This window comes from Urocitellus parryii, chromosome 6 (assembly GCF_045843805.1).
Source record: "Urocitellus parryii isolate mUroPar1 chromosome 6, mUroPar1.hap1, whole genome shotgun sequence".
NCBI classification, from domain to species: Eukaryota; Metazoa; Chordata; class Mammalia; order Rodentia; family Sciuridae; genus Urocitellus; species Urocitellus parryii.
The window spans coordinates 37,222,022-37,246,920 of NC_135536.1; the positions used below are offsets into that span (position 1 = coordinate 37,222,022).

General features: G+C 50.9%; 2 protein-coding genes across 3 annotated transcripts; both read right to left on the reverse strand.

The window, feature by feature from the left end:
* Positions 1–1,745: 1,745 nt before the first annotated feature.
* Positions 1,746–15,179, reverse strand: Tgm1 (transglutaminase 1). Its single transcript, XM_026406104.2, has 14 exons — positions 14,867–15,179; positions 14,547–14,735; positions 13,342–13,590; positions 12,851–12,969; positions 12,628–12,735; positions 12,006–12,180; positions 11,458–11,596; positions 11,229–11,332; positions 8,808–8,896; positions 8,149–8,302; positions 7,767–8,048; positions 7,462–7,622; positions 6,926–7,062; positions 1,746–1,971 (listed from the first exon to the last, which is right to left on the reverse strand). Exons 1-14 carry the CDS (start codon positions 15,177–15,179, stop codon positions 1,746–1,748), a joined length of 2,445 nt encoding a protein of 814 aa, XP_026261889.1.
* A 3,068-nt stretch (positions 15,180–18,247) lies between these two features.
* On the reverse strand, positions 18,248–24,471 carry Rabggta (Rab geranylgeranyltransferase subunit alpha). Of its 2 annotated transcripts, none has more exons than XM_026406048.2 (17): positions 24,408–24,471; positions 24,061–24,116; positions 23,785–23,895; positions 23,302–23,426; positions 22,925–23,112; positions 22,486–22,689; positions 22,072–22,155; positions 21,905–21,987; positions 21,710–21,811; positions 21,499–21,604; positions 21,357–21,408; positions 21,100–21,188; positions 20,874–20,962; positions 20,665–20,781; positions 19,857–19,970; positions 19,509–19,596; positions 18,248–18,863 (listed from the first exon to the last, which is right to left on the reverse strand). In XM_026406048.2, exons 2-17 carry the CDS (start codon positions 24,061–24,063, stop codon positions 18,715–18,717), a joined length of 1,704 nt encoding a protein of 567 aa, XP_026261833.2. In that variant the 5' UTR covers positions 24,064–24,116; positions 24,408–24,471; the 3' UTR covers positions 18,248–18,714. The 2 variants fall into 2 exon arrangements, with proteins under 2 accessions (XP_026261833.2, XP_026261834.2); XM_026406049.2 differs by having other exon boundaries at positions 24,061–24,184.
* Positions 24,472–24,899: the final 428 nt, after the last annotated feature.

A 24,899-nucleotide genomic window follows, 5' to 3' on the forward strand; every position in this document is an offset into this window, starting at 1 on the left:
AGGGAGGCCATGTTACACGTGAAGTGTCTATCAGGCATCCATAGAGATGTTGAGAAGGTGGTAGATGTATAAGTTTCAGGGGGTTTGAAGAAAAGAGTAGGATTGGTGATACATGGTTTTTAAAAATCACTAGATGATTCTGGCATTATGGTGCATGCCTGTAATCGTAGCTGCTAAGGAGGCTGAGGCAGGAAGATTGAAATTTCAAGGCCAGCCTCAGCAACTTAGTGAGACCCTGTCTCAAAATAAAAAATATAAAAAGGGCTGGGAATGTAGCTCAGTGATAAAGTTCCCCTGTGTTCAATTCCTGGTACCAAAAATAAAAATTCTAAAAACCATAAGTCTAGCTGAGATCATGTAGGCAGATGTAATTGGATAAGAGAAAGCACTTGGGGAAACCCTGAGTCGCTCCAGCACCCCAATGATGATCAGAGGAGGAAGTAGCAGCTAAGGAGACCAAGAAAGACTGCACTGAGACTCAGGAAGACCAGGTAGGTGGACTGGGAGCAAGACACTCTCCAGTCTTTAAAAATTATTTTTCAAAGAATACTTATTACTGTGAGAAAATGTTCAACATAGGTTATATAGAGGGAAGTAATATATGAAGCAATGATGCTAAGAGTTATTATTATTCAATCTTCATCTTTTTTTTTTTTTTTTTTTTGGTGGCACTGGTAGAGAACCCAGGGGTACTCTACCATTGAGTTGCATTCTCAGCTCTTTTGCTTTCTTTTTATTTATTTATTTATTTATTTTTGAGTCAGGGTCTTATTAAGTTTCTGAGGCTGGCCTCAAACTTGTGGTTCTCCTGCCTCAGCCTCCAGAGAAGCTAGAATTACAAGTGAGCACTGTAATGCCCAACTATTATTTTCTTTACAATTCTTCTTTCTCTTTTCTTTTCCTTATCCTCTTCTTATTCCTTTTTCCTGCTCCCTCAGTACTGGGTATTGAACCCAGGGTCTCACATATGCTAGGCAAGTAGTGTGCCTCTGAGCTACATTCCAGCCCTTAAAACATTTTTATTTTTAAATTTTGAGAAAGGATCTCACTAAGTTGCCAAGACTGGCTCTGAACTTGAGAGCCTTTTGCTATAGCCTCCCAAATAACTAGGATTATAAGTGTGAGCCACTGTATCCCAGCTCTATATTTTCTTAACTTTCAAAACTGAACATATATCACTTTTGCAAAAATTCTTAGATCTGAGTATTTTTGAAAATAAGTATTTGGAGGTGTATTTTGCTGCTCAGAGAGTACTCTACCTTATGTCTACCTCCAACATGTGTCTATAAAAGAAAATGTAGGTTCTTTTCTCCCACAGTGGGTACTGTGGTCAGCAGGCAGTCCAGCCCTACCTGAGGGGGCTTCCTAGATTTCTGGTCAGAGGCAGCCCCTGGGTGGGGGAGTTAGGGAGGCTGTTTGACCCTTGGCAGGCTCTATTCAAGGGTGGCTGAGCTGGCACCATCATTGCCAGCCATGAGTCTCAGGACCAGGTGCACATGCATCCCCTGCAAATATTGTAGCCCCACACACCTTGACCTGGCATGGACTCACAGATGGACAGAACAGCAGCTTCATTAAAAAAGTTTATTATCATCTGTGCCACCCAATGCAGGTGAAGATTGGCTCTCTCCCCAAGTGCCCCAGCCTTCCCACCTGAGCTCCTGGAGAGCTATTCTGTGGTGGGTCCCCATCTTGGGCAGTGTCCTTGCTCATCTGATTCCAGTCCCATTGTTCCTGGTCCAGGGCTAAGCTCCACCTCGAGATGCCATAGGAATGGTCTCTCCTGAGCGATTGTCACCTCCAGCATCTGAGAAATTCATGCCCCCAGAGGCTGGGGCCACATCCACCTGGATGACACCATGCACCTGGGAGAGCTGTGGGCTGTCCAAACTGGCAATGAGCTGGCGGGGGCCTGGTCGCACGGGCACAAACGTCTGGCGCAGTGTCACTGTCTCATTGCCCCCGATGTCCCTGTGGGCAGAGACAAGGTCATAGGTCTAGAGTAACTCAGGGAAGAATGGAAGGGCAATCAGTAAGGAAGGAGCAACAGGTGGAGCCACTCAGGCATTTCTGGGTTCAGATGGAATCTCCACACCCACAACCAGGGCAAAGACTGAGCCCCAGGACCGCCTCCACATAGCCAGATCAGCAGCCTCACGCCCAGCTGCCTGAACTAAAAATCTCCCCATCATTGGGGACTCCTCCCTGCCTGCTCCCACATCCACCCCTGGACAAAGACTGCGATGCCACCCCAGAGACAGCTCACAGCCCCCTCTTGTCCATCACCATGGCTCCTGCCCTAACCACCAGACCATTCCCATCTCACTAGGGTTTCAAAGACCAAAACAAACAAACAAACAAACAAACAAACAAACAAAAAACCTTCAAAATAAGATTTTGGAGCCCAACACAGTATTGCCAAATGCTTTAGGTTTTGCCAGAAAAGTATTAAAGAAAATTAATTGCTGGGTGTGGTGGTATAGGCCTGTAATCCCAGCTTCTTATGAGGTTGAAGCAAAACAATGGCAAATTGAAGGCTAGCCTGGGCTACTATTTTGAGACTATATCAAAACAAAAAGAGTTGGAGGGCTGGGGATGTGGCTCAAGCGGTAGTACGCTCACCAGGCATGCATGCGGCCCAGGTTTGATCCTCAGCACCACATACAAACAAAGATGTTGTGTCCACCGAAAACTAAAAAATAAATATTAAAATTCTCTCTCTTAAAAAAAAAAAGAGTTGGAATTTAGCTCAGTAGTGGAGTGTTTACCTAGCATGCACAGGCCCTGGGTCCAATCCCCAGTACTGGGGGAAAAGAAGAGAATTAATTATTCTCATCTTTCAATCATCTTTCCAAAGAAAAAAGCGCCCATTAGAAAAATGTTGTCTTAGAACAAAAGGAAAAGCCTACCCAAGACAGTTGGCATCTTTAATCTGACATGCACCACCATGTTTGTGAGTCTGTGTTATATGTGGGGAGGTGTGTGCATACACACACACATACACACATACACACTATAATGTCTTCCCTTCTTCATGGACCTCTGAAAATCTATTATCAGGCTACCTCTCTGGGAGTCATGATTTCACCAATCTTCATGATTTCACCAATTTCACTGCCCTCCTGTCTCCCATATTGCTTTTCCATTCTATGCTGCCAACCAGAGGTATACTAAGTCCTTCAATAACTTGGCTTCCTTAAAGAATGAGATCCCAGCTCCCCAACCTGACACACAGCTTCTCTCTGATTCATCACCTCTTACCTATACAGCCACACCATCTCACAACATTGCTCCTGTGCACTGGTGTCACTGAACCTCCCTTTCCCAGCTCACCTTCACTGTCCTGCTCTGCAGCATTTGCCTTGCGTGGCATGAGCTCTTAGCACTGGCTCCCCACCCCTGTTCTTCCTCCAAGGCTCAGCTCATACCACCTCTTCACTGAGGCTCCCGAGTACTTCCAGCTGCTAGGAAAGAGAACCTCGACCTTCTCTGAGTTCCTCCAGCAATTTACATTTTGCATTTTATGCCCTGAACATGATTGCATATATATGGCATCTGCTCATGCCTGTCCCGTCTGCCGCTGTCTAAACCCTTGCTTCTGGCCCCCTTTTAACACAAGCCTACCTTGTGCTCCCTCTTTGGAGTCAGACCCTGTGCAGTCATCATCATCCCTAAGGGAATAAGCCAACATCCCTAACCCCAGAGACAAGCTCTCCATAGGGCAAAGCTTTTTGCTTGGAGCCTGTTTCTGAGAGGTTTCCCTGGGCTGGTCTACCCTTCTACTACTAATTAGCTATGTGGTTTATGAAAAATTACTTCATTTCTCTGATCTTCACTTTCTAGCCCATAAAATGGAAGTGAATGTAAAATGAGGTGATGGAATCAATGGCTTTGAAGGTGCCTCTGAACTCCATGAAGGAGGAAAACAAGAATGAATAATATAATACAATATAATAATAGGAAGCCTAACAATTTATAAATCAACAGGTAGGTTATGTTTTGACTGTGTATAAATTTGTGTTTTTAATTTTTTGCTCACTTCTCCATTGATACAAATTTAAAGATAAATTAAGCTCAAAATAGCCTTCAAAGTCTAACTGTGGCACCTATAGTCACAGCTACTTGGGAGGCTGAGGCAGGAGAATGAGTTGAGCCCACAAGTACCAGACCAGCCTGGGCAACAAAGTGAGACCCTGTCTCAAAAATTTTTTTTCTTAAAAAATGTCTGTTTAACTATAGTTGAATTGCAATATTTCAAAAATTAACTTTTACATTCCACTTACTAGCATTATTTCCAAAAGAAGCTGCCTTCCAGCTTCCTCTGGGAATGTCAAAGTTCCTCCCTGCCCTGGTCTTGGTGTCAGGTGAGGCCTCTGCCACACCCCTGTTTTTGAGTTTAAGCTGAGTACAAGTCAGATGCTAAAGCTGGAATGTGCTCGTAACTGCGTGTGGGTAATGAGACCTAATGAGACTGACTCCCAAACAAGGGCACTAGAAGGAGATTTTGGAGAGGGCTGTCCTTCAGTGTATACCCAGCCAACCATGTTGCCAGAGGTTGAAATACTTTTAAAAACTTTTCTTGGACTTTTGTTTAGAGCCATTTAAAACACGCACATGGGGTGGGGGGACTGGGGTTGTGGCTCAGTGGTAGAGCACCTGCCTAGCACATGCAAGGCCCTGGGTTCGATCCTCAGCACCACATAAAAATAAATAAAATAAAGGTATTGTGTCCAACTACAACTAAAAAATAAAATATTTAAAAAATAAATAAATAAAACACACACATGTGCGCATGCACACATGCAGTCAGCCTGCCCCTCCTTTTCTAAGTGCTTCATTTTGGAATGAAAGGGCATCCTTACCCCTTTGTTTGTTTACCTTATTAGTCTCTAAATGACTTCAGGCTTTTCCCCAAAGTCTAATCTACTCCCCAAGAAGGGAAATTGGCCAGTCTTTTTTTAAAATATTTTTTAAGTTGTATATGGACACAATTCCTTTATTTATTTTTATGTGGTGCTGAGGATAAAACCCAGTGCCTCACAAGTGCTAGGCAAGTGCTGTACTACTGAGCTATAACTCCAGCCCCCAAATTGGCCACTCTTAAGGATGTGCTAGAGACTGTGATTCAGACTCTGGGGAAAATCCCCAAGAAGCGCTTGGAACAGACTTCCAGCCTCCCTGTGACTGTTTTGATGTGACAACAGTCAACTGGAGGAGGAAGTCCTGGAATGTTTATTAAGTGGCCAGTCACCATTCTTGGCGGCATGCCTCCTGGTATAATGGGGTTCCATTCCACAGCCTTTGATGTGCAAATGAGAGGTAAAATAACACCCGTCATGGAATCTAATGTACCTGAACCAACAGCCCTGGGATGTTCTCCTAAAGGCTCCCAAAAGTCCTAGAGGCCCTGTTCTGGATTCACAGCAACCAAGGAGCCACAGAAAATCCTGGAGGGCCTGCCTTGAGAAGCCATCATCTAACTATTGGCAAGCTGGGCCCTCAAATGGTGGGGAGATGCACACAAGCCCTGCAGCTGGGGACAGGGGCTAGGTCTCCTGATACTCTGCAGAATGGTGCTTTCCTTACTTGCAGGCATGGGTCAAAGGTCTGGTAGGGCTGCTGAGGGATATCTATCTCTGGGGAGCCTCAGGACAGGGGGAGACTCCCTCCATCACTGTGTGAGTCTGGGTGAGAGATGTCTCAGGGAGGACTAGCAAGGCAGGTGTCAAGCTTCACTGTCTGAGCTGCTAGGAACCCTGGTAGGGTGGCAAGAGGACAACACTATTTTTTGATGTATCATGGCATTCCCAGGAGCCTGGCTGAGACAAAGATCAGGGTAGCAACCTTCCTGTTGTTGGCCTGATGGTGAAAGCAGGGGAGGAAAGCAGGGGAAAAGGTGGGGAGAGTGGGAAGGGATACCCTGCTTCACTCCAGGCCCTCTCACAGCACTCAGGAGCCCTCTTTCTAAAGAGAGGAACGCTTGTCCCTGTTGCCAGAAAGCCAGTCTAAAAGGTCAGCTTCTGGCCTTCTCTGCTTTCCCTCTGTGCTTTTCCTGGGGAGGGGCAGGGCAGCGTGTGTCTGTGTCAGGGATGATAAACACAGAAGTCAAAGAACACAAGAGCTGTGTGTACCCTCCCGAGGCCCAGAGCCTAGGGATCAGTCTCAGCCTGGGTGAGGGCCTGAGGCATGCGGCTCTATCCCTTGGACCTGCTACTCCACTCTTATGGCACAAACCAGGCAGCATGCTCAAGAGCTTGGGGTAGTATATGCTCCAAAGGAGAGAGCAGAGTCTGTCCCCTGTGAGCCATGGCCACTAGTGTCCCTGTCTATAAAGCAGGAATGAAGATGGCAAAAAATAGAAATGACTAGATGCCGAGCAGTAAGTTTGTGCCACATGTGAGACTAAACAACCCAAGGACGAAGTGCTACTGGCAGCCCCACTTGATAGGCAAGAATACTGAGGCTTAGAAGAGCTGTCACCTGCCCGTGGCTATCTAGTCAGAAGTAATGGAGCTGACTTGAACCCATGTCTTTAGGTTTCCGCAGCTTTGCTTGTAGTCATGTGACAATCCTCTAATTCACTTTAAAGAGCTTTCCTGATCTCCAAATAAGATAATATCCCTGCAAGTGCCTGGCCAACTTTTCAGTGCTGGGCAGATGTTAGCCATGACTTACTGATGATTCCCACGTGGTGTTTTAGCTCCCTGATGAGCTGGTCAGGCCCCTGGAGTGCTGCACAAAGCAGCCAGCAGATCTCCTTAAGCACTGGTTGGACTGGACTAAACTGGAGTTGGGAGGGATTACTTGCTAGGCCCCAGGGGACTTTGTGGAGTCCTGATAGTGAGAAGAAGCAAAGCTGGGGCTCAGGGTAACCTGGGGAAAATGGAGGGCAGCAGCAGGGGCCAGGAGGAGAGGCCAGACTTACCCAACATTGAGGACCTTGGGTCTCTGTAACCCAGAGCCCTCTAGCCGGAAGACAACATTGGTGAGGGTGACAGGCAGTGGGTTCTTGAAGACAATCTGTACTTCACACTCCTGACCAACTACCGCTGCTCCCAGTAACTGAGAAAAACAGAGGCCCATATCATATCAGAGACCCTGACCAAACACACAGAGTCTATATGCTACACCCCAGTGAAAAGACCCTTAGAATCAAAACTTCCCCATAAGTCCTATGTTTCTGTCCTGAGAGAAGGCTCCCCAAAAGTCAGAGAGGAAACTTCCAACCCACTCTACAGCCAAGGCTATCACAGAGTCAGAGATATGAGTTCCCCTTTCATAGACAAGGAAACTGAGGGAGGCCCAGGAGACCAGAGCTGGTCCTTAACATTTTTCTCCTAGACAGACTCATTAGGCCAGCCTGTTCCTGGCTCAGCGCTCTCCCCTCTTCTCCTTCAGTTTCCTTTAACCCCATGCCACCACTCCCGGATCACATCTCATGCCCCCCAAAACTGCACTCACTGTGAGGGAGAGGTCTGGGGTACGCAAACGGAAGGTGTGCTGCTTGGCCAGGACCTGCCCACTCTCCTTGACATGGCCAGAGACATTGAGCAGCATGGCCCCTTGGTCCACAAGGTGGGGCCGGTATTCCTTGTAGGCCACAGGCATGGTCACACGTTCCGCTGGGGAGGGTATGCACAGGTCACTAAGGCGTGACTCTCCAGATGTGGCCTTCCCAGAGGTGTACCCCCTTGCTCTGGGTCTCTGTGTCTATAGCCCCTGGTGTTTGGCTATCTAGGGGGCAGGGCTGGGTAAGGAGCACTTACAGGCTCCTGGTGCCAGTGCTACTTCCTTCTTGGACTCTTTGAAGGTAGACCCGGTGACACCAGTGTAGTAGGTGACAGAGAGGTAGAGGTGCAGCTTCACAGTGCGGCGGCTACTGCCACGATTGGTCAGCACCACGGAGACTGTCAGGTCCTGCCCCATCACTGCATCCTGTGCTTCCACCTGCATGGCCACATCCTCAGCAGAGTCCCGGGTGGCATATACATTGGGTTTGCTGCCATGGGCAGCCGCTGTCTCCACTGCCTTCCGCTCTGCTTCTGATCCTAGGGGTTAAGGGTCAAGGGTGAGATGCAGCTTTGGCCTGGGTGGTGAGCGCTCAGTAGAACACTTGGCATGGAGCTGACTGTCTGTGGGGAATGGTACCTTCTGGGTGCTTATAGATGTGGGTGATGTCCTCCCGCATGTTGGAGCCGATGGCCTTTGTGACAATGAGCGTGCCAATGGCTTTTTCTTCCACATACACAATCTTAAAGCTGCCATCATCCTGCCGCTGCCAATATACCTTGTCACTGTTCACCTGTTGCAGAGTGAGGGCATGAGCAGGACTGAGTGAGCCAGAATGTCTGAGGGGAGGCCTGACCCCAAGTGCCTTCTATCAGTTCCAGGGGCTGCAGGGCAGGGTTAAGTCTGAAAAGTGGAAGCTTCTTGGGAGAGCCCAACTGGGAGACTTCCCAAGCTGAGCCAGACAAGGCTAGAGAGTAGGGAAGAAGCTGGCCTGGGAGGCTCCATGCAGTACATTCGGACATTAATAACAGTAATCCCTTGCACTTGTTCACTGGCTTTACAACTTAGGAAGCAGTTTCATACTCATTATCTCTTTTGATCCTGAGCACAGGAAGTAAGGTAGCCATTATTATGTCCTTTTTACAGCTGAGGAAACTAAGACTCTAGAATGAGTGACTTGCCCAAGGTCACACAGCTAGTTAGTCAACGGCAAAGTCAGGACCAGAGAATCCAGGACTGAAGCCAATGCTCTGATCACTCTGGACTGCCTGAGGAGGCACCTGGAACCTCACTCTCACCTCAGCAAAAATGAAGGGTGTGTCGTACTTCATGTAGACTAAGCCATTTTTGATGGACTCCACAGAGCAGGGGCCACAGCAGAAGATGCCTAGGGAATCAGATAGGACAGAAGTGAGGGATCCAAGGAAGCCAAGAGGGACCCTCAGACCCTGAGCAGAGGCCACACACAATTCCTTTGCCCCCCACCCAGCAAAGTCCAGTACCCCCGGCTGGTAGCCTCTGGAAGGGGCCAAAAATCCTCACCAAATACTCAGGGCCAGTGAACACCCAGTCTAACCAAGGGAGGGACAACAAAGAAGACAGCAGCCAGTCAGCTTTCCTCAGCCCAGGCTGCTCTGTGGGAAGATGGAGGTTGGGGGCAAGCCTGTGGACAGCCTGCCTTCACAGCCAGGTCATCAGCACCCTCTCTGGGCTGGCTGAAACAATGCCCATTATCTGTGATGCCCAGAGGACAGGGCAATCTCCCTATCCTCCATCCCAGAGCCATGGTGACTCTTCTGGGAAAGTGATGACACCACCATCGCCATTCCAGAAAGATCCAGAACAACACCTCAGCTCTGCAGTCCACTCTGCTCATTACTGGAAAGTGGTGTAGTGGGGGAACATGTGGGGGAAAAAAAGAGTCTGTCCTTATCATACTTAAGAGGGTTTCCTAGAGGATGTGGGTTGGCAGCAGGAGGCCCAGTAGGAGAAGGCCAACAGGAAGTGAGAGCATCTAACAGGAAATAATCTTAACAACACCTAACACTGTTGGCCTCCTTTTACAGATGGGGAAACAGGCTCAGCAAGGTAAAGTAGATGCCAGGATCTCATAAGACAGCTGGAAGGAGCTAATAATTTATTGAGTGGCTACTGTGTTCAAATGTTCTAGGTATGCTGCTAGTCCTCTTGGATTCATTATTTCTCACTGAATCCTCCCAGCTACCCTCTATGATATACACTATCCCCATATTATACACAGAAACATGGAAGCCCAAAGATGCAAGATTCTCACTCACCTGCCCAAGATCACTTATCTGAGAAGTGATCAAGGAGGAATCAAGCCCTGGCCTGGCTGGCCCCAGAGTCCCCACCACTTCTCAGAGCAGGGCCAGAACTCAGGTTTGCCAGTGCCTGAGTTCTGGCTCCAGCATCGTGGGCACCACTGTATTGCTAAACATTGGAGGTACCATTTTCATAGATGATTGAGAGGGAGGGATCTTGGAGGGGACCAGAGAAAGAAGATAGGCCAGGCAAAGGCTATCTGACCCAGGCAAGGGAGAGTCTGGAAGGAAGAAACTGGAGGGGCAGACCAGGTTTCCTGGGCTGGAATTCCAAGGTTGGAAGTGGGTGGGGATCTGTTTGTGCAATAGGTCTCATTTTTGCAGAGGAAAGGCTGATAGGTTTTGTGATCCCAGGCTGTATCTTAGGGCTGGGTTATAGGGGCTGTTTTCTTTGAATCTATCTGAGTCTTATTTGTTCATCCTGTACATAAAGCTTATACTGAATAATGGAGCAAACAGAGAGGAACTTGGAGAAAGTGAGAGTGTGTGTCAATGAGAGTGAGTCGGGGACTGCATGTGCTCTCCTGGTAAGCTAGTGTCCTGTACCCTCAAAGTCCTTCACCTCTGTGGGCCACAGTTTCCCACATGTCTCACAGGGCTTGGAGTGAATCCTAAACCTAGGTGATCTTCAGAATCATCATGGAAACTTTCAAAAATATATATTTTTATATAGATAGTGGGCATTGTTTCAGCTACTCCAGCTGGGGCTGGGGTTGTGGTTCAGTGGTGGAGCACTTGCCTAGCACATGTGAGGCACTAGGTTCACTCCTCAGCACCACATAAAAATAAATAAATAAAATAAAGATCCAATAGAGGATTTAAAATATATATATAAAATATATTTATATGCATATAAATATATTTATATATTTCAGTTCATATGTTTGTATAAAATATATTTATTTATATGGAATTTATATATTTATATATGTATGTGTGTGTGTGTGTATATATATATATATATATATATATATATATATATATTAAATTATATATAAAAGGGTCTTTTAACTATCTCCCAGATATGTAAGTGAGAAAAGCAAGCAAGAATAGTGGACTTGCCTGGGGAGGGAAACCTCACACTGACAACTCTTGAATCTTTTAGCTTTTGAGCCATCTGAGTATATTAGTCATTATAAATAAATAAAATTAAACATTATAAATAAAACTAGCCATTATAAATAATTACATAAAAAGATGAAAATAAACCAACAGTTGCATGGCGATTCAGTTGATAAACCCATTTAAAGAACTTTGAGGCTGAAGATCTTGGTTCTCAGGCTGAGTCCCAGACTGACACTTAGAGTTTGTCACCCAGGTGGAGTGGGAGGGAGGGAACCAGGATGGGGTCTGAGAGCCAGGGAAGGCCTGCCTTACCACTGCTGGTCTCCTGGGGTGTAGCATCCACAACCTGCCACCCATCAAATCCTGAGGGTAGATCTGGCCTCTTCATCCAGCAGTCATTCCACACATGGAAATTCCTGGGTAGTGGAGGAAGGGCTGGGTCTGAGACTCCAATGCAGGGCTCCCAGCTCCAGGCCTTGCCTGCCCCTCCACATCTCAGCCTCAGCAGATATAGGAGGTCAAGCCCCAGCCCCAGCCTCACCAAACAGAATCATGGTTCAGATGCTCAAGTGGCTTCATGTTCTCATCAAAGTAGATGTCCATAGTGAGGGACGTGTCTGTGTCATGTGCAGAGTTGAAGTTGGTGACAGTGCGGGTAGCTAGACCCAGGCATCGCAATACTGTGGAGGAACCAAGGTTGAGATTCGGGGCAGAGGGTGGGGGGAAGGTAAGGCATCAGGTCATCAATATCAGGGGGAAAAGGACAACTGAGGTTGCCAAGCTGAAATTCACCACCATGGTCAGGGGTCACAGGGCCCAGGAACCTTTGGGCTATAGAGCATTTGGGGTTAGCGAAAGCCAGGGCACCTGCCTGGCTCAAACCCTGCATATGGCTTCTTTTTCCTCTCTCTTAGGCCTCTCTCTGTTGTTCACATAATTAATGATAATTAAGGCAGCTTATCATCTACCTTTGCCTTCACCCTATGCTGTAGTAGCCATGACTGGGTTGGGCTAGATGAAGATGGAGACTAGCTTCCCTCCCTCCTCCTTGTAGGACCCAAGTCACTCCTGTCCTGATCCCTTCACTACCTGTGGTGGTCACACCAGCAAAGACCCAGCACTGGCCATAGGGGACAGAATAGCCAGTGCGTAGGTAGCTAAGCAGGATCTCCACGCTGCCCACCCACGCTGAAGGGTTGGTGCCTCGAGAGTAATCGCCAGACCAGTTCCCAATCAGGACTCCATTGTCATCCAGGGAGTTCACCTGCCCAAGACAAGATGGGGTGGGGCTGAGTTGGGGGAGGTGCTCAGGACCTGGCTGGGTCCCCAGCCCAGCCCCTGACCCTGCAACCACCCCTCACCCCTAAATGCCTCAAGACCTAGACATTAGCCTGAGCCCCACCTATCCCTTCCCTGAACTATCTATACCCCCTCCTATCCTGTTCTGACACAGGAATGTGAATCCTGGGTGTGCCAAGTTGTGGGTTTGGCCCTACATTACACAGGAGTTGGGACAGGAGCCAAGGAAGGGTGTAGTGGGAGCAAGCAAGGGAGAGAAGAAGAGGGAGACCCCCTTCCTGCAATACCCTTTGCAAAGGCAGGGACATTCCTGAGGATAGTGAAGGAATCCAGCAAGGGTAGGACCCTGGGCAGGGTGCAGAAAGGCAGTAGGAAGACACAGTGTAAGACTGAGAGATATGAGGGTGCTCACCATGGCAGAGATGACCCTGGAGACACTGACTGGATCCCCACGACCTCCATATGGCATTCCCCGCCGATCCAGGATGTACAGGCAGGCATCAAGCACCCCGTGGTCAAACTGGTAGGAGGGAGGGCAGAGTTGGCTACAGATCACTCTGGAGACATTCTGACACTGGGCCAGGACCCTTCTCCACCTGCCTCCCCTCATTGCAGGTGACCCTAACCAGTCATACCTGACCATAGTTCCAGGTCCGCTCACCGATCTGTGCTTCAGTTCCATAGTAAATTCTCCCAGATTCATTAAGCACATACTCCTGCCGCCAGTCCTCATGGTCCACATATACAATGTCCTCTGTGTCCCCAGAAAACACACACTTTAATCCCTATACTCTCTCTCTGGGCCCTACCTGCCCCTTGGCCAAGTCTGCAGATCTCGTGACCATAGAAGAACAGAGTATAACTCTAGCCTGACAGAACTGCTCTCAGGAAGGACAGAAGGACCACAACACAGATGGTAGGAGAAGGTTGGTCCTAGCCAGGGTCTTCCTCAATAGAGGTAAGACAGGTCATATTTCTATACTGGGCGTAGTTCCCCTCCACAGACAATGGGAGGCTGACTTTTTCTGTGGCCAGGTACCCAGGCATCCACTCAGATCCTAGAAAAGGAAGCCCTGGCCTGCCTTTCCCTCCTGCCGACCTCTGCTTCTATCCCCAACTGGCTTACCTGGGCACCAGGGATTGAAGAGGATGTAGATCTCGTTGTGGGGGTCAAAGGGTAACTGGAATTCCCCAGCCTCTGAGCGTGTGCGGACAGTGAATTGAAATTTGCCGATGATGGCATTGGGGGAGGTGTGAACTCGAAGATTCAGATTCTGCCCACTGGCCTTCATCACCTGGGCCTTCCAGCCCCCACTGCCCCCCTTGCCTACTGGGATGATCACGTGGGTACCCTTGCCAACCTCAGGGTTGTTACCTAGAATGGGAAAATTAGCAATTAGCTGGTAAGGCCTTGCTTAGACTTCTCCCAGCCCCACCCAAAATGTCTATGAGCCAGTGTGTATATATGAGTGTCCCTGAGTTGGGTCATTCTGTGACAATCTCCCTCAAAGTAGCTGTGTCCGCCCGATGATTGCCTGCGAGTTAGGGCAGAGCCCTAGTCCAACATCCCAAACCTGTTCCCCTGACATTGAACTTAGAGATAGGGAGGGGAGGCCAGGGCTATTGTTACCCTCTTCCTGCCTGACAATCCCAGTGCCTGGGCTGGAGGAGCAGAGCCACACTGGCTGATGCAAATCCCCCTATCCTGTAGGAAAGGGCAGTCCACATACCAAAGGCCAGCCCTACTTGCTCCCCAGAGCTGCAGCTCCCAGAGCCCAGGGCATCCCTGATGGAGGTGGTAGGGGTATCTGGGAAATTAGAGGCTGGGTGGGCAAGGTTGGGCTCTAATCAGAGGGTAAGAAGAGTCGCCCGCCCCCGGTAGCTGCATAATCACTAGCCTGGGCAGTCAACGGTCACCAAGCAACGCGGTGAGAGAGGCACCTGCCCTGGGTCATGGGACAGAAATATACAGAGAGAGTCAGGGTTGGACAGAGAGATTGAGAGATACAGATAGATACAGTGTGTTTGTGTGGGGGAGAACCAACCACACTCTGTAGAATGAGCAGACCCAGAAAGAAGGGCACACTGAGGCTGACTCCAGAAAGGAAGTATTGTGAAACAGATACCCTGGAGGCCTGAGGAGAGAAAACTTGGGAAAACTTAAAACACCAAGACCCTCCCCAAGAAGTCATGTATACATGACATTTGCATATGCCTTATCTGGCAGGGGTGAGGGGTGATAGGCAGGAGCCTAAAGATCTCTCTGATCTGATACCAGCCTCTCCTCCAACAAATCTAGGGCCTTCGCCCTTCCATCCAGGCCACACTCACCAATGAACAGCTCAAGGGCAATGCGATCAGAGGACTCATAGCTCCGGTTCAGGAAAAGGACCACATGGAAAGGCTGCCCACGGCGCACAATCAGTTCATCATACTCATACTCATCTGTGTGATGCTCTCTGCGGTTCTGGTCTGAGCGTGAGCTCAGCAAATCCACACCAGTCACCACCAGCATGCCCTCTGCAAGGCCACATATCTGGGTCAGTGAAGCCCCCCACAAGGAACCCAGAACTCCCTTATGCCCCTAGTGATGAGTCTCAGGTCCCATTAAGGCCTTTCAGCTCTCAGCCAAGATGAACAGCTGGCCTCACCTCGGATGGTGCCATCTCCAGCTGCGTTTATACCACTGCCGCGGGAGTCAGGTCTTCGGTCTCGAGAGCTAGACCCTCGACTTCTGGAGCCAGACCCTCGACTTCTGGAGCCAGAGGGCTCAGGCCCCCAGTCATCATCTCCCCTATTCCTGCGTGAGCAGCAGCCACAGCAGCGAGCCCAGAAGGACCGGGCTCTTCCTCCTCTAGAGCGTCTGTCTGGCTCTGGCTCTGGCTCTGGCTCTGGCGAAGGTGTGGTAGGGGGTTGCAAGGGGTTCCCGCCCCAACGGCCCACGTCTGAGCGAGGACCATCCATCGTGCCTGTGAAGAAGAGGCAGGGGAGGCTCTGATCACTCACTCAGAGCTGTACCTAGCTAGTCCACTCAGAAACCCTTCTCCAGTGAGTTGATTCAGTCATCCCAACCAGAGGACTGAAACAATTTGACTTTGACCCAGAAATTCCCCTAGACCCGTCTGACACCCTCCCCCAAAACTCCATTCAGACACCCCAAGAAAACTTCCCATAATGCAGAGAAAAGCCTTCCCCATCTCCTTATTCACACCCACCAAACCACATCCAAAAGATGGATGCCCAAAGGAAAAACCCACTCAAGGGCCCATCTGAGGAAATGGACACAGTTCCTTGAATGAACACCTGTCACAGCCTCAAGACGCATCCCCACAGACCAGTGCACCTCAGTGTCCCTGGGCCTGGTCCCTCCACCTGCTGGCTTCTCAGTCTAGAGGGCCACGACGCGGACAGCCTCTAGAACCCATTTCTTTGCAGAAAGCTCCCCACTCAAGGCTCCCCATAAGACCGGCGGGTGGCATGGGGGACCTGGGGTCCTTGGCATTCCTCACGTTGGGGCAAACCCTACATGGGGCTGCCAGGAGGGCCAGGGCACAGGAGGTGCCGGGAGCCGGCGCTGGGTCCAGCGAAAGCTGCTTCTCCAGCCCAGCGGACAGGTACCCGCTGGCCGGCACTCCTCCTTTCTGGGGCTGGACCTGTGCGCGTGTGGCCCCTAGAAAGCGCAGACTGCTGAGGCTCAGCACCACGATGACTGTCGGAGCCCCTCACCTGGCAGCGATGTTGGCGACGGCAGTATTGAGTCCCAGGACCCGGGCGGGAACAGGTCGGGACTGATGGCACGGGCGCACGGGCTGGACGCCGCTGCGCGAATAGAAGGTGTGGGGCAGGCGGGGTAAGTGGTTTATGAGGGGAGGGAGGGCGGGGCCGAGCTGCTAGGAAGAAGGGGAAGAGTGGTTGCTCCATCCCTGGGGGTGGGGTGGGGGGAAGAGGCCTGGCCTCTGGGGGCTGTCTCAGGGAGGTAGGGGCGGAAAATGGATACCGGCCACACCCCTTTCCCCTTTCTAGGAACCAGGACGACGCTAGCGAAGGGGCGGGGTCCGGGTATGTCAGGACCAAGACTGGAATGAAAAGGTAAGACTTTGGTGGGACTATCGGTGTGAGGGACCCCACAACAGGCTTGTTCTTGCCAGACAGGGTGGGTAAAGAGTGCTGGGGCAGGGAGACCCTTCTACCCACAGCCATGTCTGGCTGACCTCATGTTCCCAAGCTGAGGATGCCTACCTCTACTCCTGCAGACCCCTGCTGCCAAGCTCTTTTGCAGCCTAGGCCAGGCTCAGCCTTGTGAAACTGGCTCATGGGTCTGGTCCTGGAATTCATTCTGCCTAGGGAGGTTCCAGCATTCTGGGCTGCAGACTGGTGACATCAACAGCCAGGCCCTCAGACTGGCTCCACCAGCCAGCCCCTGACCTGCCTGCTTTACCAGATCTTCTGACCGCCACCCCCCATGTCTCTCCTTCCTCCAGCTGCTCCACAGTTCCCAATGAGTGAGCTGCCTCTCAGCATCTTGTGTCTCCCGTTTGGGACTGGGGTTGGGGGTCAGAGTAGGAACAATCTCTTATTTTCTCCTCTCAGCCTGGAGGTTTAGGCCTTTACATTCAGGCCTGGGTGGAAACTGAGGCCCCTCCCCAGGCTACAATATTCCTTTTTCTCCTGGGAGGAGTGTCTGGTCAGCTGGAGTTGAAAATTCTTCCTCTTCTTCATCCTGGAATTCTTCCTGGGAATCCAGACCAACCGGCTCCAGGCACCTACCTGTGTGCTTCCTAGCTCCACCCCTGGCTCTGAGAGAAACACCTGAGATGCCAGGGAGACAACCTCAAGGCAGACGCACTAGGCATCTTCAGGGAGGCTCTCCTTGGGTCCTACTCTCATGCTCAGCAGCTAGGAGTCCCTTCTCTTCAACCCAGTGGTGTTCCAGCTCAGTCTATGAGCCACTGAACAGAAGATAATGAAAACAGGGTTGCCAAAAAAGACAAGGAAACAGACTTGAGGAGAGGGTGCTGATGTACCAGGAAGGGAGAACTGGGGACAGAGACTCCAGTGGGAGGGGAGCCCCACACCGACTTTCTTGTCCAACGGCAAGCCCCAGCACCTGGCAAGGGTCTGTGGCACCTTCTAACTCTCAGCACATACACTGGTGGAAATAAAAATCCCAGGCAGTGTGAGGCAGGTCAGCCAAAGGGCTTCATCTTGGGGCTGTCTGAATACCACTTATGGTACAGGAAGGGGTGAGGCCCTGTATGGCTTGATGTGTGTGAGCACATGTGGGCCCAGGCAGATCCCAGAGAACCAGGAAAATGCCTTTGTCACACTCTCCCTTGTTTCAATCAATCTTTCTCTTTCTCTACCCAGCCAGGTTTGACTGGGTGCCCTAACCCTGAGCCACTCCCCCTCTCCTCCTTCCTGGAGGCTTGGTGCCTCAGGGTTTTCAGTCCGGACAAGGTGTAGGGGACCGGAAGAGGGAAAACCACAGAAACAGACACTCAGTTCAGTATCTCAGTCAGCTGAGGCCAAGACTTTGCCCACCCATTTCATGTACGTTTTTCATTTAATATTGATATAGAAAAAACCAGGCTGGTAGAAGACTTTGGCTCCAGCACCTCAGAGCTCAGCAACTTTGGGCAAGTCTTAACAGCAGTTTCCTCATTAGTACAAATGGGTATAATCACCCTCACCCCTGAGAGTTTGTGAGGATCAAATGGGATCAAGTATTTCTAAAAGGTTTTTCAACTGTGAGACACTGTTCATGGGGACCGATACTATTGCTACAACAGGGTGGAAAAAGGGAATTCTGACTTGCTCCTCCTGGAACATGGAACACTGGAGACTTCTCAGTTGAGGTGAATGAGAGCCAGGGAAGAGAGGAGAGCATCTGAAAGGGGCAGGTGTCATGGGGGAAAATTATGATCTCTTCCAGCTAGAGAGACATTTTTCCCTCTTGGTATCAGGGATTGAATTCAGGGGTGCTTAACCACTGAGCCACATCCCCAGCCCTTTAAAAATATTTTAATTAGAGACAGAGTCTTGCCAAATTTCTCAGGCCTCACTAAGTTGCTGAGACTAACTTTGAACTACGATCCTCCTGCCTCAGCCTCCCAAGCAACTGGGAATACAGGTGTGTGCCACCATGCCCAGCCAGTTAGAGAGACTTACAGTTGTTTTGTGGTTTTCCCAGTTCCTATCCCAATCTGGAACCTAGGCCCAAACCCAATTACAAAACCAGAAGATAAGCTTAAATCCAGACCTGTCTTCTGTGCCCAACACTGGTTTTGCTTCTCTGTAACAGGGAATAACAGTGTAGATCATTAAACGAGAGCAGACACACCCCAAGTCTCTTCCTTTTCTTTTTCCGGAATATGTGGCAGTAGTAATGATAGTAGTAACACAGAAGCGGCAGTGACAGCAGCTCAGCAGCCTGAAGGGGCCTCTCCATTCTTTATTCAGTCCCAATAAGTTAAAGGGCAAAGGTGTAGGGCAGGGCCTCTTAGGTGAGGATGCTGCTAACTGAAGGCAGCAATTCAGACAGGTGCTCCAAGACGCCCCCCTCTTCGCATAGTGGGTTGCCCTCCAAGTTGAGAAGGACTAGCCTGGGGCAGGAGGCAAGAGGCTGGAGTGCTGCAGGTTGCTGGAGGCCTTGGGTGGAAAGTCAAGGAAAGTTCAGCAGGTTTCCCCAGATCTGTCTACTACTTGGCACCCTTGAGAGCTGGTGACTGCTGCCTGGAAGCCTGTTTGATGGGAATGTCCCATGGAGGGAGTAAGGCTCAAGGCAGGGCTGCAAACACCTGCCCACAGTGGCTGGGCAGGAAGCACATGAAGCTGGCTGGGGGTGGTTCCAGAGCAGTGGTGGAGACTATGGCAAAGAAGAAAACTAACCTGATACAAAGAGGCATTCACTGTTCAGCAATGACCAAGTGCTGCCAAGTGGAAATAAGGTCAAAGGTTGCTCTAACTTCCAATTTTTAAAAGAGGAGTCAGTCTTAGATTTTTTTAAAAATATGCAATTTCCTGGTTTTTATAACACTGTGTGGTCCCCAGGAACCATCTTCAGGTTGCCCGTTTGTGAACTCTGGTTTGAGGAAGTCACCCTCTGCAAAACTCCACTGATGCAAGTTAATGATAGCTCCAGACACCTCCAGGCTATCATCTCCCCTCAGCTCACACTGCCAGAGCCCCTGTCTCCCGCCCTGTCTCAGGATGGTACTCTGTCTATGTCTGCGGTCTGTCCCTCCACAGTGTCCTCCTTACTCTACACTGTCAGCAAGGGAGCCAAAAGGATACGGTTGTTGCACAGTAAAAGTTCCTGCAGCCGGGGCAAGTTGGTAATGCCATCCAGGGACTCTATGGCGTTATCGTTTGCCTGCAGCACCTGGGGAGCAGGAAGGCACAAGATTGAGTGGGCAGTTGTCAGCCTGGGGTTGGCACAAGCAATACAAGAGCCCAGGGTGATCAGCTTACAGTACATGGAAGGGTTCATGAGGTCAGGCTGGGTGATAGACTGGGGGAGGGCAACTGATCACCTGTAGGGACGGGGAGTTCCTGGACATCTCTGTAGCACAGGCAGACTTCTGAGTTGGAGGAATGGAAAAAGGACCACACAGAATAGCAAGGGAAGAATGAATGTTTTACCTCAAGGCAACGCAGAGCAGCCAGGGCAGGGGGCAGGGTTCGGAGACGATTATGTGACAGGTCAAGATGGGTGACCAAAAGCAGCTGTTCCAGATGGCAGAGCACTGTCAGATCCTAGGAGTGTGAGGGGGATGAGATACCCAGCAAGACTGGGGGGAGGATCCTCAGCTTCTTGCCCTCTGTGCCCTACACAGGCCCCTGGGGAAGTTGCTGAGGAGAGGATGATAGCATGTGGGAAGGTTGCCTTGCAGCCTGTGGCAGCACATGCTACATGTCAGGGACATGCAACAGACAGTGAGTACTAAGGGTGGGGTGGCCAGTGGGAGTGAATGGAAGAGGAAGACTAAAGTGTGGAAGGGACAGAGGACAGTGAGGGTGCCAGGGTGACTGCTGAGTCAGCAAGAGGGGCTTGTCAAGAGGAGAGGTAGGCTTCAGGGATGTTATAGGAAGACTGGTAAGGACTAGAAAAGGGAAAGTGGAGCCTAGAAACCTCTAGAAACCATTTGAACTTTTATGTTCTAGGGTCTGCTTCAGGGTGAGAAGCACGGGATACATGGCAGGGGTGGGTCAAGGGTCACTCTGGAGGCAGAATGATTTGACCAGTCTGGTAGAAGGAGCAGCATGAGGCCCTGGTAACTCAGGATTTGAAACTGGGAGGCATGAAGAAAATAGGCCAAGTGACAGAAAGCATGGACTCAAGGAAAAGGCTAGAAGGATGATGGATTCAATCTGGGTAGGAAGATATATCCAGAATATGGTGAGGCCAGTGGGCAGGGGCCTAGCAGAGGGCACAAACAGCAGCACACACCTTGTGAGCCAGGTGTAGCACACGCACATCGGCATACTCCATCTTGAGCACACTGTTCTCTAGCAAGAATTTGCTGCGCAGGTCGTCCAGGTAGGCTGCTCGCATAGGGTCTACAGCCTGGAGGAAATGCAGCAGGCAGGTAAGTAAGTCAGCTGCTTTCCTCCTGCTTACTGGTCTTCCCCTGGCCAGTTCCCCCAGGCCCAACTTGCCTTGAGGGTTTGGAAGTACTGTAGTGTCTCCTTCTCATACAAGAGGGGGTCCAGTGCCCGCATCAGCAGAATGATGGTAAGCAGGCACCCTGAGGAAAGGTCAGAGAAATGGAGGAGTTCTTCTGGATCCTCCTCTGTTCCCATCCTCTTGAGACCATTCCTGCTTTCCCCAGGGGGCTTCCTTAGATGGGTTCTGGGGAACAGACTCTCAGGGAATGTGCCTCACATTTATTCTCAGGCTCCAGCTCCTGCAGCTCCTTACAGGATTTGAGCTCAGACTGTAGCACTGTGGACTTCTCCACTGACAGCTCACACCTGAGGGTGGGCAGGGTGGGAAAGGGATGATACCCATAGTCCTGGGATACGGGTCATCCCCAGCATTCAGTCTGAGAACATCTCCCCCAGGCCCAAGACTTTTGCCCCAACAGCCTGATGCCCAGAGCCCAGAACCCCTATCCTATCTGTGTGCTTTCAGGTCATCACCTAAACAGTTGCTCATCAGTGGCTGAGTCCCGGCACCAGCCCTCCTGGCGGCCTGAAGGAAAGGGGAGTTAGCAGAAGATACCCATGAGAGGAGGAGAGGGGTGAGGACTGCTGAAAGGGGCAGGGCTGCAGGTTGCATTACCTTTTAAAAGCACACACTCCTTCTGAGCATCGCCTGCTGTCCAAATGACACGAAATGTATGTTGGGGCAACTGGTCATTGAGGGAGGCAGTGGGCAGGTCACAGAGCTGAGAGCATTGGGTCAAGGAAATGCCCTAGCCTTACCACTTTTCAGATTATCCCACCCAGCTGTCTCCCAAGTCCTCATTTCTTCCCCACCAATCCTGGGATACCCAGACGTGGCTGGGTCGGTTCCTGCCATCTGGGGTCCTCCACTCCACAATCAGGGGTGACTCATCAACCATGAGTAGCAAGGTCTCTGTACTGGAGCCTACCTGGCACAAGGGACAAAAAAAAAGACCCATCAGCCCCAACAGCACCAGGCTCATAATCCCTTGATATTCTCTAGCAAAAGTCACAAGACTCACTAGGAGGGGCCGAGAGAAGGACACAGTCAGGCAGGCCTCATCTCGGCTCACATGCAGGCAGTGCAGCGCATCCTGGGGGTCAGCTGGGGAGAGACAGCTTCAGGTCTCCATAATCTTATTCCATTCCTTCCAAACCCAAACACTCAGTCTCTTCCCCCATTGCTCACCTCGGCCCAGAAGCCAGCGGTGATAGAACCAAGCACTCTGGTCATTGGGGTCAGTGAAGAAGGCATTCTGCACCAGCTCCAGCTCTGTGGGGCCAGGGAGGCATGGAGCTGTGCTGAGTATGCTGGTGGGCTCCTGGCCACCGCACCAACCCACACACATCTTGAAACATCTCCAGTCCTGTCTCATATATGCCTTGGCCATCCATGGGGCTTCACATGTCAGTTTTATTTTCCCCTTTGGACACCTGAGCTCCTTACAGCCAGGAACTAAGTGTTATGCATCTCCAAAGACAGGCATGAAGTAGGTCCTCAATCACCCAAGTTTACTGAGGTACAGGAATAGGGCCAGGCAGGCATCAGGGCTGGAAGGGTAGCACTGCAGAATACTTGCCAGAATCCCCTGGCCTTGCTTACCTTTGAGCAGCACATCTTCAGGGAGGCGCCCCTGTGGGCCAGAGTCTGGCTGGGGGTGCAGCTGGGGCAAGAGGCAAGAGCGGTAATGCCAGGAGGAGTAGTTGGAGAAGTTTCGGGTGATGAGGCTGTCAGTGAAGGCTAGCTCCTCTGCAGGGGGCACAGATGCCTGTGCAGCCACAAATCGCCGATAATCCCAGCAGTGAACTAGAGGGGATGGTAGTGACAGCATATCTCAGGAGCAGGGTAAAGAGTAGTTATCTCACTGGTACCTCCAGTATTCCCTCAGAGACCCCTAGAAACACCTTGATGGATTCCACAGAGGATGCATTAGACTCCATCACCCTTTTTACCACCAGCAACTTCCCATTCCACTATGGGCCTTACTGAGGCGCCAATACCAGGATGTGAGGGTTGTGGGAACAGAATCTTTTGCACTTACAGTTCCGTTCATCGACTTCAAGAAAGCGGGCACATAATTCCAGTTCCCGGGCCCAGTTAGGCTCAGGCAGGCGGCCTAGCAGCCAGCAGCGGTGGTGCCAGGTGCCATAGGACTTAGGGTTCACACGTAGGCAGCTCTCCAGGAAGCCCAGTTCTGCCTTCACCAGAGCAGCCAACTCCTCAGGAGACCTACATGCAGAGGGAAAGGAAAATCAGGGCCCTCTAACACCCAATCTCAGCTTAACCCTCACTTTCTGCTTCCACTCCCTTCCCCCATCTCTAAACACACCACTGCCCCACTCCTCCTCCAACCCCTGACCCAGGCAGGAAAAGGTCAGGGTTAGGGAAATCTTCATGGGATCTTGAGCCCTGACATACTTCTGGGTCTCCAGCTGCTGGAACACCTCTCGTCGACAATTCCAGAGGGTAGCAAAGTCAGGATTGGCTCCCAGAATCTGGCTTGTCAGTTCCAGTACTGACTCATCTAGCTCTCCAGCCTGGCGCTGAGAAGACATGTTTCAGGGTCAGAGGTTCTCCAACCACAGGGCTAAATGATATAACTTGAAACTACAAAATATTCTGTAAATCCCACACTATACACCAGGTACTATGCAAAAAGCTTTGCAGGTATTCTCTCATTTAATCTACACAACTATTCTTGTGCAGTGGGTGCAATTATTAGCTCCACTTTACAGATGAGTAAATTGAGGCCCAAAGAGATTCAGCAAACTTGCCCAAGGTCACACTGTAAGCGATAGAACCTAGATTTGGATCCAGGCAGTTTGGCTCTAAAGCCCAGCTCTTGGCCTCTGTGAATGCTAAGGGGCCTCCTGGAGTCGGAGCCATCTCTGAGAACCCCACCTTCTGGAAGACAGCTTGGGTGGCTGACTGGTAGAGTTTCAGCTTTTGCTCCCTCTCTAGCCTTTTGGCCTCCGCCTGCTCTTCTGACGTCTTCACCTTCAGGCGCCCGTGCTACAGGGAAGGGAAGGTTGGAAGAATGCAGGTTGCCTTGCAGGGGCCGACCCAATAGAACCCCCTAATGGAGAGTCCAAAGTTCCTATGGGGCAAAGGAAGCAGAGTCTCACGGGACGAGGGCGTGGGCCCGAAGAGGTGAGGGGCTGGGCTCAGGGTTCTCACCATGGTGCCGGCTCAGCGTTCAGGGCAGGGGAGGGGTCCAGGGGTAGCACCGAAGTCTGGGGAGAGAGGTGTCAATCACGGGTCCCCGCCCCCAATAGCTCCGCCCTCAGGTGTCCGCCGGAAGCTGCACGCGGGATTGGGCGGAGACCCTCAGGGTGGTAAAGGACCTGGGCAAGCACTGTGCGTCCAGGAGGAGATCACCAGGACTGGGATCTCCACCCGCGCACCCCTTTCCACAGCCCGATCCACCGGGGCCGCAGCCCAAGTCGTGGCACCTGAGCACTTGGGACGACTGCACGCCTGCCCCACGGCTCCCAGGTACCCCCGCCCGCTGCGGGCGGACCCACCTGCGCTGGGAGGAGACGCTGGGGACCCGGAGCTGCGGCGCTGGCCACCGAGCCAGTACGGTGGCTAGAGCGGCGTCACTCCGCGGCTCACTAAGGCGCAGCGCCCTCTACAGGACCGGGTGGGTGCCCGTGGTGGAGAAGGCCAGATCGTGAGGCTCCTCTGAGGGCCCTAGTGTGTAAGAGTGCGCACGCGCGGCCACAGCGTACGTGTCAAGTGTGTTGGGACGGCTATTCCAGTTAGCGACTCAAACTTAAGTCTAGTTGAAGAGGTTTCTCCAACAACCGGAAACCCACACCCTTACAACTCCACTGACCGTAATTACTGTGGCTACACCGGCCACCTCCCAATTGTCAAATCTAACGGATGGGCAGGAAACTCCCTGACCTCTGACTGACACCACTCACTGCCTTCTTTATGTCTGATGCCCCTTTCCTGCTTCTTTACTTTTGCCTCTTTCTTTTTATCAGTTCAGTTTTTTGAAATGTTGGCGA